This window comes from Mus pahari, chromosome 3, assembly GCF_900095145.1.
Source record: "Mus pahari chromosome 3, PAHARI_EIJ_v1.1, whole genome shotgun sequence".
Lineage (NCBI taxonomy): Eukaryota > Metazoa > Chordata > Mammalia > Rodentia > Muridae > Mus > Mus pahari.
Window position 1 is genome coordinate 66,167,670 of NC_034592.1, and position 16,331 is coordinate 66,184,000.

At 36.6% G+C, this 16,331-nt stretch overlaps 1 protein-coding gene across 1 annotated transcript in view; it reads left to right on the top strand.

Moving 5' to 3' along the window:
- Dnajc10 (DnaJ heat shock protein family (Hsp40) member C10) overlaps nt 1–16,331 on the top strand; it is a 41,219-nt gene that overhangs the window by 4,685 nt on the left and 20,203 nt on the right. The window contains exons 4-12 of the mRNA XM_021192221.1: nt 932–982; nt 4,599–4,681; nt 4,928–5,059; nt 5,549–5,642; nt 6,586–6,663; nt 8,044–8,087; nt 12,433–12,570; nt 15,269–15,358; nt 16,074–16,187. Coding sequence (XP_021047880.1) covers nt 932–982; nt 4,599–4,681; nt 4,928–5,059; nt 5,549–5,642; nt 6,586–6,663; nt 8,044–8,087; nt 12,433–12,570; nt 15,269–15,358; nt 16,074–16,187 — 824 coding nt within the window. The remainder of the gene's footprint in view (nt 1–931; nt 983–4,598; nt 4,682–4,927; nt 5,060–5,548; nt 5,643–6,585; nt 6,664–8,043; nt 8,088–12,432; nt 12,571–15,268; nt 15,359–16,073; nt 16,188–16,331) is intronic.

The window sequence follows — 16,331 nt, forward strand, 5'->3', positions numbered from 1 at the left end:
ATTTATGACTTCTATAAGACTATAAGGGCAGAATTGAGTATTTGTGTTTAAAAACAAAACCAAACAACATCACAGAAACTGTGTCCTATAAAGGCCAAAATATTTATTTACAAGTGGCCTCTGTAAAAATAAAAAATAATTTTTTAAAGGCTATTTGTCCTATATACTCATTGTTAATGTTACTTAAATGTTTTAGGTAGTAACGAGGAGTTTTCTCACATTGAGTTTAGCCATAGTAAATAAAACTTAAATATCTGCTTCTGCAGATTCTATAGTATAGGATTTTAAGCAATATAACATTTTAAAGTGATGCCATTTATTGAATAGCATGTCATCTTTAGGAGAAGTTAGGTGAAGGGTACATAAGAACTTGTGCTGTTTTTGCAACTTTTTTTTAAACATTCATTTATTTTAGGTATATGAGTACACTGTCACGGTCTTTAGACACATCAGAAGGGGCATCAGATTCCATTACAGGTGTTTGGTTATGAGCTACCATGTGGTTGCTGGGAATTGAACTCAGGACCTCTGGAAGAGCAGCCAGTGCACTGAGCCAGCTCTCCAGTCCATTGTTTTGCAACTTCTAGTGAGTTTGTGGTTATTTTTAAAAGTAACGAAACAAAACAGGGAGTTCATATGGGATTGGAGAAGGCGATTAGGGGACTATTTACAGGGATTCCGATGGGTGATTAGGAACCTCGTCACCTCCCCAGGGAGAAACTTACCAAGGCAATGTCAGTCTTGAAACGAGTCATCAGTAGTCATAGTTACCGTTGACTTTTCTCTTAATTTGATGTGTAGTTTTCAAGTTTGAAATTCAGTGTAACTATCTGATTTTTGTATAGCTAAGGCAAGAGTGAATAGTCTTATGTAGTGATTTATTTTAATGAAGTTTTAATTTTATGACTTTTTTATTCACTTTTAAAATTAGGTATTTACGATGATGATCCTGAAATCATAACATTAGAAAGAAGAGAATTTGGTAAGTTTATAGGCATATGACTTTCTGAAAATACATACAAATCACATCTCTTACCCAAAACTCACCAGTCTAAATGTAATCAGAAGTTAGAAATTCTTCAGGTTTTAAAAGAGAATATGATGTACATGATCCATTAAACTTTTCAGAGAAGCCTATGGTTCAGTGTTTCAAAATAAAAGCACCTACCTAAGAAAGTCCTCCCCGCACCCTTTGCTAGCCCAGTCAGTCGTCAGACTTGGAGGAGGATCCGACAGGAGGGTGTGACTGTGAGATAAAAATGTCTTGGTTGTACCTGTTTGTGGCTTAGCTTTGTATTTAAATAGCAAACAAACAAAAAAAAAGAAATAAACTTGAAACTTATTTGTCATCTTAAGAACAAATCAAAAAACATTAAAATATTTATTGCCAGGCAAAAAAAAATAAAAAATAAAAAAATAAAAGCACCAGCTTGGGGCTAGAGCAGTGATTCTCAGTTTGGAGAGTCAACGACCTTTTTACAGGGGTTACCTAAAACCATCTGCATATCAGATATATACATGATTCACAACATCAGCGAAATTACAGTTATGACGTAACAAAATAAATGTATGGTTGGGAGTCACCACAACATGAAAGGTTGCAGCATTAGGAAAACTACTGCTAGAGAGCTTGCCCAGTGCTCTTCAGAGACCTGGATTCAATTCCTAACACCCACATAGTGTCTCACAACCATTGCTAACTATAGTTTCAACGATTTCGATGCTTTGCGGAACTATCACATACATAAAATAAAATTTTAGAAATGTTAATACTTCTTAGCCATTGTAAGTTGTGTATATGAATATTTCAACATCTTTCCTACAAAAGAAATAGGGGAACTCAATTTATTGCCAGATAAAACTAATACCTATATTACACTATGTGGTTAAATAGCTCTGTAGCTTTTCCTGTGTGGTTCTTAGTCTGACTCATCTGTAAAAGTTTTGTGGACCATTTGTGGTTAGGAAACAGGAGATTGCATATTGAATCAGAGGAACCGAACCAAACCTGCAGCTGGCTGCTGTGTGAGACCACCAAAAATAAGACTTAACTAAGGTTTATGTTGTAGAAAAGGGCCTCCTAATTCGGTCACTTAGAATCTCAAATAATAATTTTAAATTCAGCCATGAAACCCTAGAGATAATTCAGAGATAGTTAACTGCTACTAGCTTCGTTCTTCACGTCAGGAGATTGTGATAAGATGATCCCGACATTTTAGTTCAAGAGGTGGAAAGCTGACAAATGTAGGTTCTGGAGACAACTTATTTGGGCAGATGTCTCCATTGGGCTTGTTCGTGAGTTTTTACTGCCATTTTTTTCTGTTGTTGAGTTTTTCAGTAAATAACAATAGAATCATTTTTAAATGATTTGTGTATTCTTAGTGACTTCTGGGATAGTCCCCAGTACTCTCAAATCAGCTCTATTCAGGTAGAACAAGATGGTCACAAGCTGTGCTGTGGTCATGCCCCAGTTCATCTCTACTTGCAGAACCCTTCCTCTCTACCCTTAAGTCCTTTTATCCTTCTAGCTGATTAATCTATTGAAATCTCTGCCTTTCTTGCCTCTCAGGCATCTCTTCTAGCAGTGGCTCTGATTTCCACCATCCCATGTATTCGCATTGGGTTCCCTTACTACATCTGCCTCAGGCTTTCAACATAGGTCTTTATAGTTTGTCCAGTTTCCAGTTGTTACTACTGAGAAGTTTAATCTATAAATTACACAGTTCACTTTTACCAGGCAAGGAAACGCAAATGTCCGACTTCACTTGAGAGGAGACAGTAGTAGTTAGTGAGCTCTAATTTCAAAGTTGTCAGGGTCTTTTCCTTTGTGAGAAATCCTGTTTTCCATTAAGCACATGCATGCTGTCTTTTTCTTGGTCACAGTACAACAGTACATCGTGTGTGATCAAGTTCTAGGCTGTATTTGAAAGGTAGAAAACACCTCACTAAATAAGGCCGCAGTTCAGGCTTCCTTTTGAAGATGGCTCAAGAAAGAGGAACTTAAGACAGTGCTGTATTTTCTGTACTAGTAAAGGCTATGGCACAGATATTAATAGATATTCTGGCTTTGCGATTTAAAAGAAATTTGCATTTTTAAATATTCTTGCTCTGTTTTCAGTTACTGAGTTAATATAAAAGCATTTCATTGTGCTACTTTACTACACTTTAAAAAATACTTTTAGCCCAGTACAATGGCCTATCCTGTGAGCCCAGCTACATGGGAAGCTGAGGCAGAAGGAGTTCCTGCCTGGATTAGACAACATAGCAAAACTATATTTGTTTCCAAATCTAAGTGAATAAATGAAAGTGTATTTTTTATCTTACTACTACGTAGGCAGTAAGAACTGAGCCAATACTTATTGCCAAGATTAGAAGTGCTTCTGACTCAGGGATACATACAGCAATAGATACTCCATCTCGTGTGTTTATAATTCATAAAAGGCTCTCTTTTTCTATGGAGATTTTCATTAACTCTGTTGAAGACTTTCCCTAAATTAAAACCAGTTGTTGGTCTAACCCATGACATTTGTTGAGATCATCTAGGTAGATTAACACATCCTCAAGTCTGCTAAAGAAGGACTGAAGAAAATCCTAAGTTATGCACACTTGCATGCAATGTATAGATGAACTGTCTCTCCACAGAACTACCTTGCCACTGAATTGTGTTTCTGAATATTTTCAGGTAACCAGTCAGTTAAACAAAGGAAGCATAGTACACAGTTCTTAATAGTTATAATTTATGAAAATTTTATTTTAAAATCACTGACAGCTGATTTGGGTATGAAATGTTATGAAGACTCTTAAAGCAATTGCTCTCACATTTTTATCTAGAATATTAGAGTGAGCCTTGCTTAAAATCGTAAGTTTGTCTTCATCAATTCATTCTATAGTTCTCTGCTGCTGGCTTCATGGTGCTTCATATCTATGTTAGGAAAAATATGTATTGATGTTTTAAGATGACAGAATTCTTTACTCTGCATTCTTAAGCAACTTGCTTTTCAAAGGTAAAAATCTTATTTAGGAAAAGGATTTAATTTAATCACTGTAATCTTTACTCTGTTAAACAAGTCACTAGCACACACCATTGGTCTCAATACTTGGAGCCAGAGGCAGGAGGATACCTGTGAGTTCAAGGCAGGCCTGGTCTTCATAGCAAAGTCCAGGCTTCCAGGGCTATATAGTGAGGCCCTGCCTCAAAGATGAGGTTTAGCATCTGTGAGAGGCGCTGGCCTTCCTGGCCTTGCTGTCAGTGACAGAAGGGTTCTCATCTCCGCTCTGGGGCTCCTCTTTATCTCCTGTGTGCACAGACTGGCGTAAGCCCTGGCTGTTAGCTCCTGTGCCACACGCTGTATAGCTTCATGGCAGTCATTCCCCTGCAAGGCTGCTACTCATTCAAGTACAGACGTAGGAGAGGTTGTAAAAGTTACATGGGCTTGACATTTGAAAAGAAAGACGACCCTAAGGGAACCACAGGAAATAAGGACAGTGTGAACTATTTAGGACTGATTTTTTTTTTTTTTCATTCTGATCTTAGCAAAATGGTTTGTGATTGAGGTGTGCTGTGACCCTCAGTAAACCGTATGCTCGTGTGCTTTCAGATGCTGCTGTCAACTCTGGAGAACTGTGGTTTGTAAACTTTTACTCCCCGGGATGTTCGCATTGCCATGATTTAGCCCCCACTGTACGTATGTTAAATAACCCAGTCATTAAAGCCTTTTCCTAGTTGGTGTTTTATGTGTGCTTTCTCTTTTTCTTATTCTATGTTGGAAATTATTTTGTGTTAGTAACTGACTATGAAATCATTACCAAATACTTTTACTATATGTTTTATTTAGTAAAACTTTTCCCCTTTAAGATTATATAAAGTGAAGTATGTTCAAGAGTTTTTAAGAAACATTACCAGAGAAACACTTGTTTTCTATCATAGTGGAGAGAATTTGCTAAAGAAGTGGATGGATTACTTCGAATCGGAGCTGTCAACTGTGGCGATGATCGGATGCTTTGCCGAATGAAAGGAGTCAACAGTTACCCCAGCCTCTTCATCTTTAGGTCTGGAATGGTAAGGGAGATTTCTGATTTTAAGATTTGAGAAACTTTATAGAGAAATACTAGAGAAAACAATATCTAAACTTTTAGGCTGTTTCTGCTTTTTCTTATTTTAGGAGCTAATTTATAATAAACATTTTTGTATTGCTTTATGAAACCTTTTGGGGACCATCAGTTCCTGTCATAAAGGATATTTATTTAATGTGCATATTATGTTTTATGGTTTATAATGTATTTTAGGCGCTGTCTCATAGGATAGAAAGCTCTAATCTTTTCCTTTTTCCCAACTTCTATGGATAAAACTGAAGCTAAAATTGTTCCAAATGGTGCAAAAGAGTATTCTATATAATCTGTACTGTCACAGCTCTCTTAAGTATTATTTGTAAATGCACTGTGTTGTTTAAAATTAGACTTGCTGAATTATTCAAAATAATGTTAAATATAGGTATTTGGTAGGCTTTTGAAATGAAAAAGTAATAAATGTTTTTATAAAAACCAACAGGCTGCAGTGAAGTACAATGGAGATAGGTCAAAGGAGAGCTTAGTGAGCTTCGCCATGCAGCACGTCAGGAGCACAGTGACAGAGCTGTCCACAGGTAAGGTTTTCTTCATTGCGTACATTTTAGTTATGTTTTGGAATCAGTATTTTGAATTTACAATGCGAGTTGTACATTTGGGTCACAGTACTGATGATATTTTGCAGTATCTTTTTCTGTGCTTCTTAGAAAGGAGGTGTGTCACTGCTCAGGTTGCTGCTGCCTTGTCCATTGAACAGGCTGGCTGGATTACATAAGGACTACTACAGCTCAGGTGTACAGGGCTGTGAGATGGGAGGACATGGCCTCCCTGAAACAGCTGACTCAGCACTGAGCTGTGCCTGCTGCCATGGTCACTGGCAGAAACTTCATTTCAAGGTCAAAAACATTTCTCGTGGTAGATTTTAATTCACCAAATGATTTTAGGTTAGTTATTTGAAGTATCCATGAGACAGTTTCTAGCTAGAGAAACGTCTTATTTATTCATTTGGCAGCATCTGTGTGGTAGAAACTATGTTCAAGACTATGTTTATGGTAAGAGTATCCGATCCCACTTCACTTCAGTGAGCAAGACACCAGTGAGCAACTGAAATACAGTCTGATAACTTTTATGGTTAGAAACTAAGCGTAAGGATATGAAACAACCCACTTAGGAAAAGCAAGGTTAGAATGGACTTCTTTAAAGAAAACATAACTGGTGTCTCATAGCATTGAGTAAGAAGGCTTCAGAGAACACTAGGTATTTGGAAATTAGCAGTTCTTTCCCAATCTAAGGGAGAGCAATGGAGTGCAGAGAGCTTGTGTGGGAAGAACTGTGACTGGCCACAAGACTGGCAGAGCTCACCTTAGAAGGGACTTTACTGATGATGGTTGAGTTTTCTTAATTGTTGTCTTAAAAAATAATTAGTAATATTTAGAGGGCACTGGAAGTAGTTAAGTATGGAAAGAAAGAAATACCATTTGGAAGGGTTAGATGTACTCATAAATTTTATTTTCTTTAAAGGAAATTTTGTTAATGCCATAGAAACTGCTTTTGCTGCTGGTATTGGCTGGCTGATCACATTCTGTTCTAAAGGAGAAGGTAATTTTGTCTTTTTGTTAGAATAAAAAGACTGATATCTAAATTTATAGGATAATGTATGCTGTTGAACTTGTTTTGGGGGGCTGTCAGTAATCAGTTATTTCAAAATACAGTTTAAGCTTCAAAGTGTTTACTTAGTAAACGTGTATGTATTTTACACATAAGGTAATGACATTAGTGATATGTAAATGTATCTTTATAATTTCATGTTTAGTGGATGAGTTTTTCAGCCTAGTTATTCTCAGAATACATTGTACCTCAAATAGCCAAAGATAAACTGGGCAGTATCCAAAGTAATTAATTATATCAACTACAATTGCTTCCAAAATAGGTTTTAGAAATTTAGATTTTAAAAGTTGTATATATAAAATATGTGTCTGCCTCATAAAATTATGTCTTTATTGGTGATAGTCTCATTTTCTAGGGGCCTTTGTAAGTTGTTTAAAATTCAGTGTCCTACATGCCTACGAGTGAGATCAATTAAAAGTTGTTCCAGATATTATAAAACAGCCCCATTGTTAATACTTTTTGTGTCTGATCCCAATATGTGTATTTCTCTTACTCATCACCTTTTTACCTTTGTGCCCCTTTGCTGGGGATATATTATTTAATGACTAAAAAGAGCCATTTACCCATCCTCCCAAGACTTGTGTTGGGAAATCATAGCCTTGAAACCCAACCTTCCTAGTGCTGTGACCATTTAATATGATCCAACCATAAAATTAGTTAATTGCTACTTCCTAACCTTAAGTTTACTACCGTTATGCATGGCAGTGTAAGTATCTGATATGCAGGATGTCTGACGTGTCATGACCCACAGGTTGAGAACCGCCAGTATAGCCAGTGCCAAGGGCTGATTTCTCTATCTACACATGAGCTTTTGAAACTTTCTTGCATGTTATTATTCATTTCTAGCCTCTGACATGCCACAGTTCCCTTTTTTCCAAAATTTGCCTCATTGTATCCTATTGTTCATATTTAACATATTTTTATATATATATATATATATATGCCTGTTTTAAGATTAAAAATTACTATATTTTGAGGATTCTGCATATATACCTTTTTAAATGGTTCCATAACATTTTACTTCTTTGAAATCATGAGGTTTCTTGGCCAAAGGAGAGCTACTGAGAGAGTAAACTTTTACAGAAACACTGGCTGCTCTTCTCTGTGAGTGGAAATCCTGAGCCATTAAAGGACAGGAATGAAAGATTGTTTGTGAGATAGAGACCGATTGTTGAAGGGCCCAAGTCTACTCACTAGGCCTGTCAGTCTTTACCAAGACAGCTCAGTTACCTGCCATAGAAACAACACAGTTATACAAGGGAACCATTGTAATTAAAGCTAAAATACCCTCTTACATTTTCTTCCCCTCAGATTGTTTGACGTCACAGACCCGACTCAGGCTCAGTGGCATGTTGGTAAGCATCCCTCCTCTTTTTTTAAACCTGTCACCATGTAAGAAGTACAGCAGAAAATGACAGCAAGTATCTTACAGTTTCTTGAACACTTTATCCTAGTTATGTGTGATTTAGCTCTGTGTCTTTCTAAACATTAGCTGTGCTCAGTCAGTGTTAACCAGCTCACCTCTAGGTCTTCTGTGCTTACTGTTTTCTATGAATTAATCCAGATATATGCTAATGTTTTTGAATTTTAGATTTTGTTGTCTCAGTTTTAGCCTGCTATTTCTTCTGCTTACTGTATGTAGTGGTTGGGTATTTGCTGTAAATGATTCTCACCCTTTAGTATTACTAAAGCTCCCGCTGTGGTCTGGAAGATTGTCAGCTGTAAAAGCTGAAAAAGTTTTATATAATACTGATACTGACATTGATTGGGTGTGATTTTTATACATAGTAGAATAAATTTGTGAAGTTCATATCTGCCTCATTTCTATACTGTTTAATTTGTGGGATGGACATATTAAAACACTAAAATTGTTAATCCCAGCACTTGGGAGGCAGAGGCAGGCAGATTTCTGAGTTCGAGGCCAGCCTGGTCTACAAAGTGAGTTCCAGGACANGAGGCAGAGGCAGGCAGATTTCTGAGTTCGAGGCCAGCCTGGTCTACAAAGTGAGTTCCAGGACAGCCAGGGCTACACAGAGAAACCCTGTCTCACAAAAAAAAAAAAAAAAAAAAAAAAAAAACCACTAAAATTGATTTATATATCCATTACATATATCTGTTACATGTGTGTGTACATGTGTATACATGTATGTAGGATAGTCATCTGTTATTTAAAGATTAAGGATAGTGTATTAAGGAATATACTAGGCCATTTTACCATTGTAAGGCATCATAGAATTTACTAAGATAAGCCTAGTATGTTCCTGGTGCCTAAAACCTAGCCCTTATAGTTTAGCCTGTTGCTTCTAGGCTATAAAACTGTATAGCATCTTACAATGCTGGAAATACAGAAGGTGGCAGCACATTGCTAAATATGTGTGTGTAAACATAGGAAGAATCTGATAAAAATGTAGTATGAAAACTAAGAATTGGAAGACCTCTACAGAGCATGTAAAGTGGAAGGTACTTACGTGATTGCAGGTTGCTCTTGGGGAATGAATGTTGAGTGGCTGTGCAGGCCTGAGCCAAATTATTACTGTAGTCTTTACATACATTGTACACTTGAGCCATGCCAACTTTGTAAATGCATGTGTTTTCTTCAGTATTATCCTTAGCCGACTGCCAGTTAACTACAGGCAAATGCATACACTGGCCTGCTCCTGCCCAGGGTCTGGGACATCTGTACCATCTCCTATAGGATGAAATCTAAAGGCAATAGTTTTTTCTAATCTGCTAGCTCCAGGCTGAGACAGAGACCTGTTGATTTGTTCAGCAAGCTCTGAGCACAGTAACTGAGATATCTGCTTTCTGGCTGCTTGCCAGCTGCAGGCCTCAAGTTATTTGCATTTAGTCTCTCTTGGGCTCACTCTGCTGTGGCAGTCTGTCCTCGTGCAGAACTTCTTTGGTGACTCCTTATTCCTGACCTCATGGCAACCATATTTTTCTTCCTCCACTTCATGGCTCTTCTCCTGAACCTTAACCGGCCTCGCGGCTTACCTTCTCTCTGGCTCTACCCCCTACCCCTTGGATTGGAAGTCCACTTTTCCTCTCTCTTCTGACCAGTCATTGGCTGTTCAGCTTTTTATTAACCAATCAGAGATAATTGGGAAGCATTCTTTGCATCACATTAGTACAGGAGATTCGTCAATGTTCATGACAGTGCCCATATCCAAACTGGGACTATAACTAGATCTCGGGGCATAGAAACCAGCATCTGAATATACAGAGCACAAGACCAACCAAACCACAACAATCTCCCACCTCCGTATCCTGTCCCACTGGTAGGTCTTGATTGACAGTAGCATGCAGGGAATCACTCTGTGAAAGCAATACAACCTTTGGATCTCTTCTAAAGGACCTGACTAAGGCTCTTCTTGAAGATTAGACCCTTTTTGGGGAATTATGTCCATGGCAGTCTGTTAATTGTATTCCTGTATTCATCATAGATTTACTCTTAAGTAGATAATATGCCGTGAGCATCCTTCTCTTATAATGGAAGACATTTGTGTTGTGTATCCATGTTTTAAATTTTTTTACAGAGCTTACTAAAGTCTACAGAAAGTTTGGCAAAACCTTTCACTGAATTGAAGGTTTTTGGTTTTCCATCCACATTTTCCTTTTATTAGCTGTGAATTCTCTAAGCCACTTGCTGTTCCCTTGCAATCCCACGATGACTGTCAGATATATGAACAGAGACAAAAACCATTGCTCACCACGAGTCTCTATGCAGTAAATGGCTGTACTTTGACACATGGTAGAAGCAACTAATTATTACAACCATTTGATAGCTGTTTATCTTTCTATATTACGGGTTTTTCCTAAAACATGTCTGGCTAATATTAAAATCTCAAACTTAATGTATTTGTTTCCTTATCTCACTTTGAAGTCAGGCTACTTCTCTTTCAAAACTACTTTAAGATCACTTAAGGATCTTAAAAAATAGCAAAACCACGTCTCCCAGACCCATTAAAGTAGAACATTTGAAGGCGAGATGTGAACATCAGTATCTTTTACTGGTTTGTTTGTTTATGATCTTTGTTCATCAGAACTACTGGCCTCTATTCTTCTTCCAGGAAACACTAGTTCTAGCATCAGGGATGTTTTGTCCTTGAAACCATGTTGGAAAGGCTTGTCTTTCTCTCCCTTTCAAAGAGATTTTCACCTTTTCAACTAAGTTTTTTTTTTAAAGATTATTTATTTTATGTATTTGAGTACTGTAGCTGTACAGATGGTTGTGAGCCTTCATGTGGCTGTTAGGAATTGAATTTTTAGGACCCCTGCTGGCTCTGGTCAACCCCTCTTGGCCCCCCGCTCACTCCAGCTCAAAGATTTATTTATTATTATACATAACTACACTGTAGCTGTCTTCAGACACACCAGAAGAGGCCATCACATCTCATTACGGGTGGTTGTGAGCCACCATATGGTTGCTAGGATTTGAACTCGGAACCTTCGGAAGAGTAGTCAGTGCTCTTAGCTGCTGAGCCATCGCGCCAGCCCCCTCAACTAAGTTTTTAATGCATTAGAATATAGCTGTATTTAACAGTCTTAAGTGATTTGACAATATTCATTTGTTGCCTGGAGACCTTTAGTGTTTACTTCTAATTTCTGGGATTTGTTTGTTTGTTTTTCTTGATCAGACTTTAAAAGTTTATCTTGTTTTACTAATCTTGTTTTCTACTTGTTTGATATTTTGTTTAGTTTTATGCTTTATTTACTCCTCTCTGTTTTCTTAGGGTTCAATTTGTTCTAAAATTGTTGAAATAGATAATTCGTTAATAGGCTTTATTTTCTACTGTTTAGACTATATGGGTTTTCATAAGTGTTTCATGCAATAAGTTGAACATAGTTTTGTGTGTATGTGTACCTCTCTGGTGCCAGTGACTGAATCCAGGGTCTGGGGTGTGCCAGGTATAGCCCCAGCCCAGCGTGAATTGTGTATCTTAAGTGTATAATTAAAGTTTTACTTAAGATGCTCACATATAATCATTCCATCTGCTTTTAAGGTATTTATTTATCTCTAATTTCCTAAGGTTGGTTACCACATAGGTGCAATTTTCTTGTTTTGCTTTTATTCTATTGGACTTTGTGAACCTGTAGGTTAATTTTTTTCAACCTGTTAGCCTTTATTTCAGTTTTTGCTTATTTTCTGTTCTTTTGTCTTTCTGAAATCCCAGTTAAATAGATGTTAGTTCTCTCTGTTTTATCAGCTTAACTAGCCTGGAAATTATCTTGACATTTCAAGAAACATACTTTTCATGTAGGATTTTGGTGCTCATTACATGAGCTCAACCGGCAACAGGTGAGAGCTGGCATTGTGCTGATTTAAATTACATCATAGTCATAGGCCACCTGAGGAGCTCTGTGATCATGGAAGGACAGTTGAAGCGTTGCACCATGCACAAGTCATGGTTTAGGCTTCTTTAAATCTGAGACTAGTGAGCACCCTAGTTGAAAATAATACTGTCCAATGTAGTTCTTGTAAATATGTATAAAAATTGTAACCGTAGATGTTTACTATGTTAGGTGTTTACTATTGTGGAAGCTACATTTTATTGTTGGAGGTTATGGAATTCTGTAGAGTACTATTTTTGAAAGTTTTAGTTGTATAATGGAAAGGCTGAGTTTAAGTAAAGGTCAGTCTCAGAGACCACTTTCTTTTCTTTGCACCACAGCATTCTCATTCTTTCCACTTTTCCCAAGGATGGTCTTGTTAACGTGGGATGGGTGGACTGTGACACCCAGGACAGCCTCTGCAAGAGCCTGGACGCCACAGCCAGCACCACGGCTTATTTTCCTCCTGGAGCCACTTTGAATGACAGGGAAAAATCCAGTGTGTTGGTATGTATAACTTGAAGGAAATTCCTTTGCATATAATTGAACATGTGCACATACTAGAAGGTAGTAGGAATAACATTTTGTGAACAATGTGGAAGGAAATTAATCAGTTCATATCATTTGATTGTGGTACATCTCATTACTGTTACATTTTGAAATGACAAAAAAATGGAGTACATTTTCACTGGTTTCATGTAATTGTAGTTTTCAGTTTGGAATCTGTATCATTAGATGTGGCTAGGACTGAGATAACCTAGTTTTTCTTTTTCTGTTTAATATTTAGTATTCCTCCCATCCATTCTCCACCCCCACACCCCCGCTTGCTCCCGTATCCCTCCCTCCCACCTTCCTGTGCTCCCTTCTGCCTCTTACCATCCCATAATTTGCTTACGTGTGTTGTCATTGATTTCTCCTACATTATTGTAATAACGTATTACAAGTTTGAGTTTATTTGCTGATAAATGCTGAGCACATAGAATGCATGTGTGGTCCCTGCAATATTACATGCATGTAGATGTTTGTGTATGTACATGTAGATTCTTCCAGTATGTAAAATGAAATGGATAAGTGTAGATAGGACTTTTTTTCAATAAATAGGATCAAGTAGTGAATACTTTTTAATCACTTTTATCAGAAAAAGGTTTTTATTATACTTATAGTATTTAATTGTTCATTTACACATTAATTTATTTTAAAATGTTCATTCTTTTAGAAGTAATTGCTAAATATAATCTGACTATGACATACTTAGTTTAATGCATCCTCTTTGAGACATACTTGTGTACTTTCATGATTATAAGCAGTGTTGTACAATCTTGCATATTCTTCTTGTGTATTCCTTTAGTTATCTGTTTGAAATGAAGTAGTTGCAACAATTTTCCCTAATTCCCTAATTTTATCAGATTGCAAACCCAACTCCCTAGTCAAATTATTTCATATAAGAATATTGTACCTTATATATAGCAGAAGATGGCCTAGTCAGCCATCGTTGGGAAGAGAGGCCCCTTGGTCTTGCAAACTTTATATGCCCCATACAGGGGAACACCAGGGCCAAGAAGTGGGAGTGGGTGGGCAGGGGAGCAGGGAGGGGGGAGTGTATAGGGGACATTAGGGATAGCATTTGAAATGTAAATGAAGAAAATATCTAATAAAATAATTTTAAAAAAAAAGAATATAGATCACAGATATAACATGTAACTTAAGGGATCAAATGCTTTATAAAATTAAACAATTGATATACTATTTTGACAAAAATATTTTCAATAAATCAATATAAATATAAAAAAATATTGTACCATAATTACTTATTATAAAAGCACATTTAAGAAATTGAGAAGAAAAGTGAGTTTTCTACTCGTGGTGTTTAAGTAATATTTTAATTTTTAAACATAAATGGCTCATAGCTATGAATATATATACTAAACCCTATAATTAATATCCTGTACATTTTCTTGCTCTAATTTTTTTTAAAAGATTTATTTATTTATNATATGTAAGTACACTGTAGCTGTCTTCAGACACTCCAGAAGAGGGNGTCAGATCTTGTTACGGATGGTTATGAGCCACCATGTGGTTGCTGGGATTTGAACTCTGGACCTTTGGAAGAACAGTCAGGTGCTCTTACCCACTGCGCCATCTCACCAGCCCCTCTTGCTCTAATTTTATAGTAGCATATGCTTCGTCTATAGGACAGCACAGAGTTCTTGTCTACTGAGGATAAAATATAGGCAGAAATGAAGTATGTTTCATGGGAGGCGTGGTTCGTCTAAATATTTGTGTTTTAAATAAGAGATATGTTTGAAGAAATCTTTCTCTGTATTTTACTCTTAAAAACTCCCACCTATGTGATTTGGTTTCTGAAAACATCCATAATTATTTTTTCAGCTCTCAGTCCTTATAGATAGAAATACTGTAATATTAGAAATGTTTTAATATTAAACATCCTACGAGGCTGTGAAGCATAGGCATTGGGTAAAATGCAACAAAAACTGAAATTAAGCAAGCATATTTTCCTAATGACTTAAAATTCACTTCACATTACAGAGAGGATTACCACAGAAAGTTTCACTACTGAAGTAATGTCTCATAATTCTTTAACATCCTTATTTTTAAAAAAGAACAACAAAAGCCTAGAGGGCTGGCAAAGTGTTTTAATAGGGGTGCTGACTTGCACAAGCCTGGTGACCTGAGCTGCTGACTGGAGCCCACATAATGGCAGTAGACCCCTGTGTGTGTGTGTGTGTGTGTGTGTGTGTGTGTTTGTATACACATACACACTAACAGACTTTTTAAATTAAAAAAAAGTCCAGTTATACAAACTTTTAGTAATTACCAAAATATAGTGTGCTTTTTAAACAGTATCATTTAAAATAATTTGAAAAACTGCTTAAAATACACAATTGTTTTCCTAAAGCTTACTCTATAGAAACTGAAATAAGATGTCAAAAAACTAAATGCACCCCACCACACCACATAAGAGTCTTTGAAGTCAGCCAGGCGTGGTGGCACACGCCTTTAATTCCAGCACTTGGGAGGCAGAGGCAGGCGGATTTCTGAGTTCGAAGCCAGCCTGGTCTACAAAGTGAGTTCCAGGATAGCCAGGGCTATGCAGAGAAACCCTGTCTCGAAAAACCAAAAACAAAAAAAAAAAACTAAATGAATGTTCACTTAAAAAGCTTACGGTGTACTTTCCTTGTTCTAGTTTCTTAATTCATTGGATGCTAAGGAAATATACATGGAAATCATACATAATCTTCCAGACTTTGAACTGCTTTCAGCAAATCAACTAGAGGTAATGTTTTCACAATAATAATAAGTGTTGATAACATTGTAGGTCTTAATATTTTAGCAATATATTTTATTACTCAAAAGGCTCAAATAGCACTTTCAAAGGCTTATATATATATTAGTTCTGGGTTCAATTCTGATTACTGAAATCATGGTGTTTTTAATTCAAAAGATCTAAGTGTCCCTAAAACTGAGCTCCAGAAGGGACCAGAAAGGCAGGGTACAGTTGACAGAGCAACCTTGGTCTGACTTGAGCTTTACATTCTTCTTATACAACTCTGTTCCTGGGATTTGGGGGGTGTCTTTTGAGAATATTTACAAATGAGCAGTTAGTAGTAGAGTCAGTTACATTATTCTATTCATTTACCTCTGGATTTAGTATTTTTACAAAATACATTATTGAGCCTAAAACGAAATCTGACTTCTCTAGCCCTTCCCCAAATATTAAGTTATTAAAGTTATATTATTTTCTTAGAACCACCACTACATTAATAACCATTGCATTATTTTTATCACTCAGTGATCCACCTCTTACCATGTACTTTACGTAGCATTACTACTAGTGACTACAAAATAAGAATATAGTTGACTTTAAATTTAGCTGAGACTTTGAATTAATGGGTAAAGTAACTAAACTTTATTTGTGTCTAAGAAATAAACGTTAGATCTTCAGAAATTATAGTCACCGCTTGCTGACATAGTGTTTTTGTCATTTCAAGGATCGTTTGGCACATCATCGCTGGCTTGTATTTTTTCATTTTGGAAAAAATGAAAATGCAAATGATCCTGAATTGAAAAAACTGAAAACTCTACTTAAAAATGAACATATTCAAGTAAGGAAAAAGTATTCTTCGTGTAACTAGTGTGCTTCCTTATTTGTCAGTGTGGCTGAAGGTTTGTCTACTTGTTTTCTTTTTAAAACGACCTGAAATGTGTGGAGATATAATGGTTAATAGAGTGCTTCACGGTGTGTGTGA